Consider the following 895-nt stretch of genomic DNA (forward strand, 5'->3'; position numbering starts at 1 on the left):
AGAGAAAGAAGAGACTACGGATCACCTACTTCTCCACTACAAGTTCCCCAATCACTGTTGGTGGCATTTCAAGGGAAAATTGAGAATCATTGGCCCCTTCCCATCAGGGCTAGATGAGTGGTTTCTGCAATTGCCTAAACCAATAGGAAAGGCTATATTTGCTGATTTACTTTATATTTTACCATCTTTTCTGATTTGAGAAATTTGGAAAGAAGGGAATCACAAAATTTTCTAGGGTAAAGGGATGAGCTTATCATCTATTTGTGGGAAAATTGAGAACCATTTGTCTGAGCTCCTGAATGAGGTTGCTCAGTCCAAATCATTAAAGAAAAATATATATACATACTGGGATTGGAAGATTAAGCTGGTACTTCCAAATCTGCTCATTCCACCTCTTTTTGGCAAGGGATCCTTGATGGATCAAGTCAATCCAAGGTTGGGTGTTAAATGGGAAGCGCTAGAGCCTGGGTGGTGTAAGGTAAACTTTGATGGCACTTCTGCAGGTAACCCGAGTCAAAGTGGTATTGGGTGTATATTGAGGAACTCCGATGGTATCAATATAAAAGAAATCTCTGAAAAGATTGGAGTTGCCACTAACAATGAAGCTGAATTTAGAGCGGTGTTATCACTGTTTTAAAATTGGGTTCTTCTTTCCCCATAATTGGCTATGGTACCTTGAAAATTTTCGAATAGGGTGTAGTCCCAAGTGCTTCAGCTTTGTTCTAAACCTAGGGGGTTTAAGAGTTTTAAGTTTTAGACCTTATCATTTTGTGTTAAACCCTCTAGTTTCTAATCTTCCGTTACTTTATTCACTTAAGTTATGGGTCGCGGGGTCATAGGAAGTGTCCCCCCTTGCTATTTACCTAGGCGGTTACGTTGATTATTTGAAAATTTT

General features: G+C 39.3%; 1 protein-coding gene across 1 annotated transcript; it reads left to right on the forward strand.

Annotated features, from left to right (window-relative positions):
* The first annotated feature begins 244 nt into the window (after positions 1–244).
* Positions 245–637, forward strand: LOC131872999 (uncharacterized). The gene has a single exon (XM_059216200.1). It carries the CDS (start codon positions 245–247, stop codon positions 635–637), a length of 393 nt encoding a protein of 130 aa, XP_059072183.1.
* The last annotated feature ends 258 nt before the right edge of the window (positions 638–895 follow it).

The sequence above is a fragment of the Cryptomeria japonica genome, unplaced genomic scaffold, assembly GCF_030272615.1.
Source record: "Cryptomeria japonica unplaced genomic scaffold, Sugi_1.0 HiC_scaffold_966, whole genome shotgun sequence".
Lineage (NCBI taxonomy): Eukaryota > Viridiplantae > Streptophyta > Pinopsida > Cupressales > Cupressaceae > Cryptomeria > Cryptomeria japonica.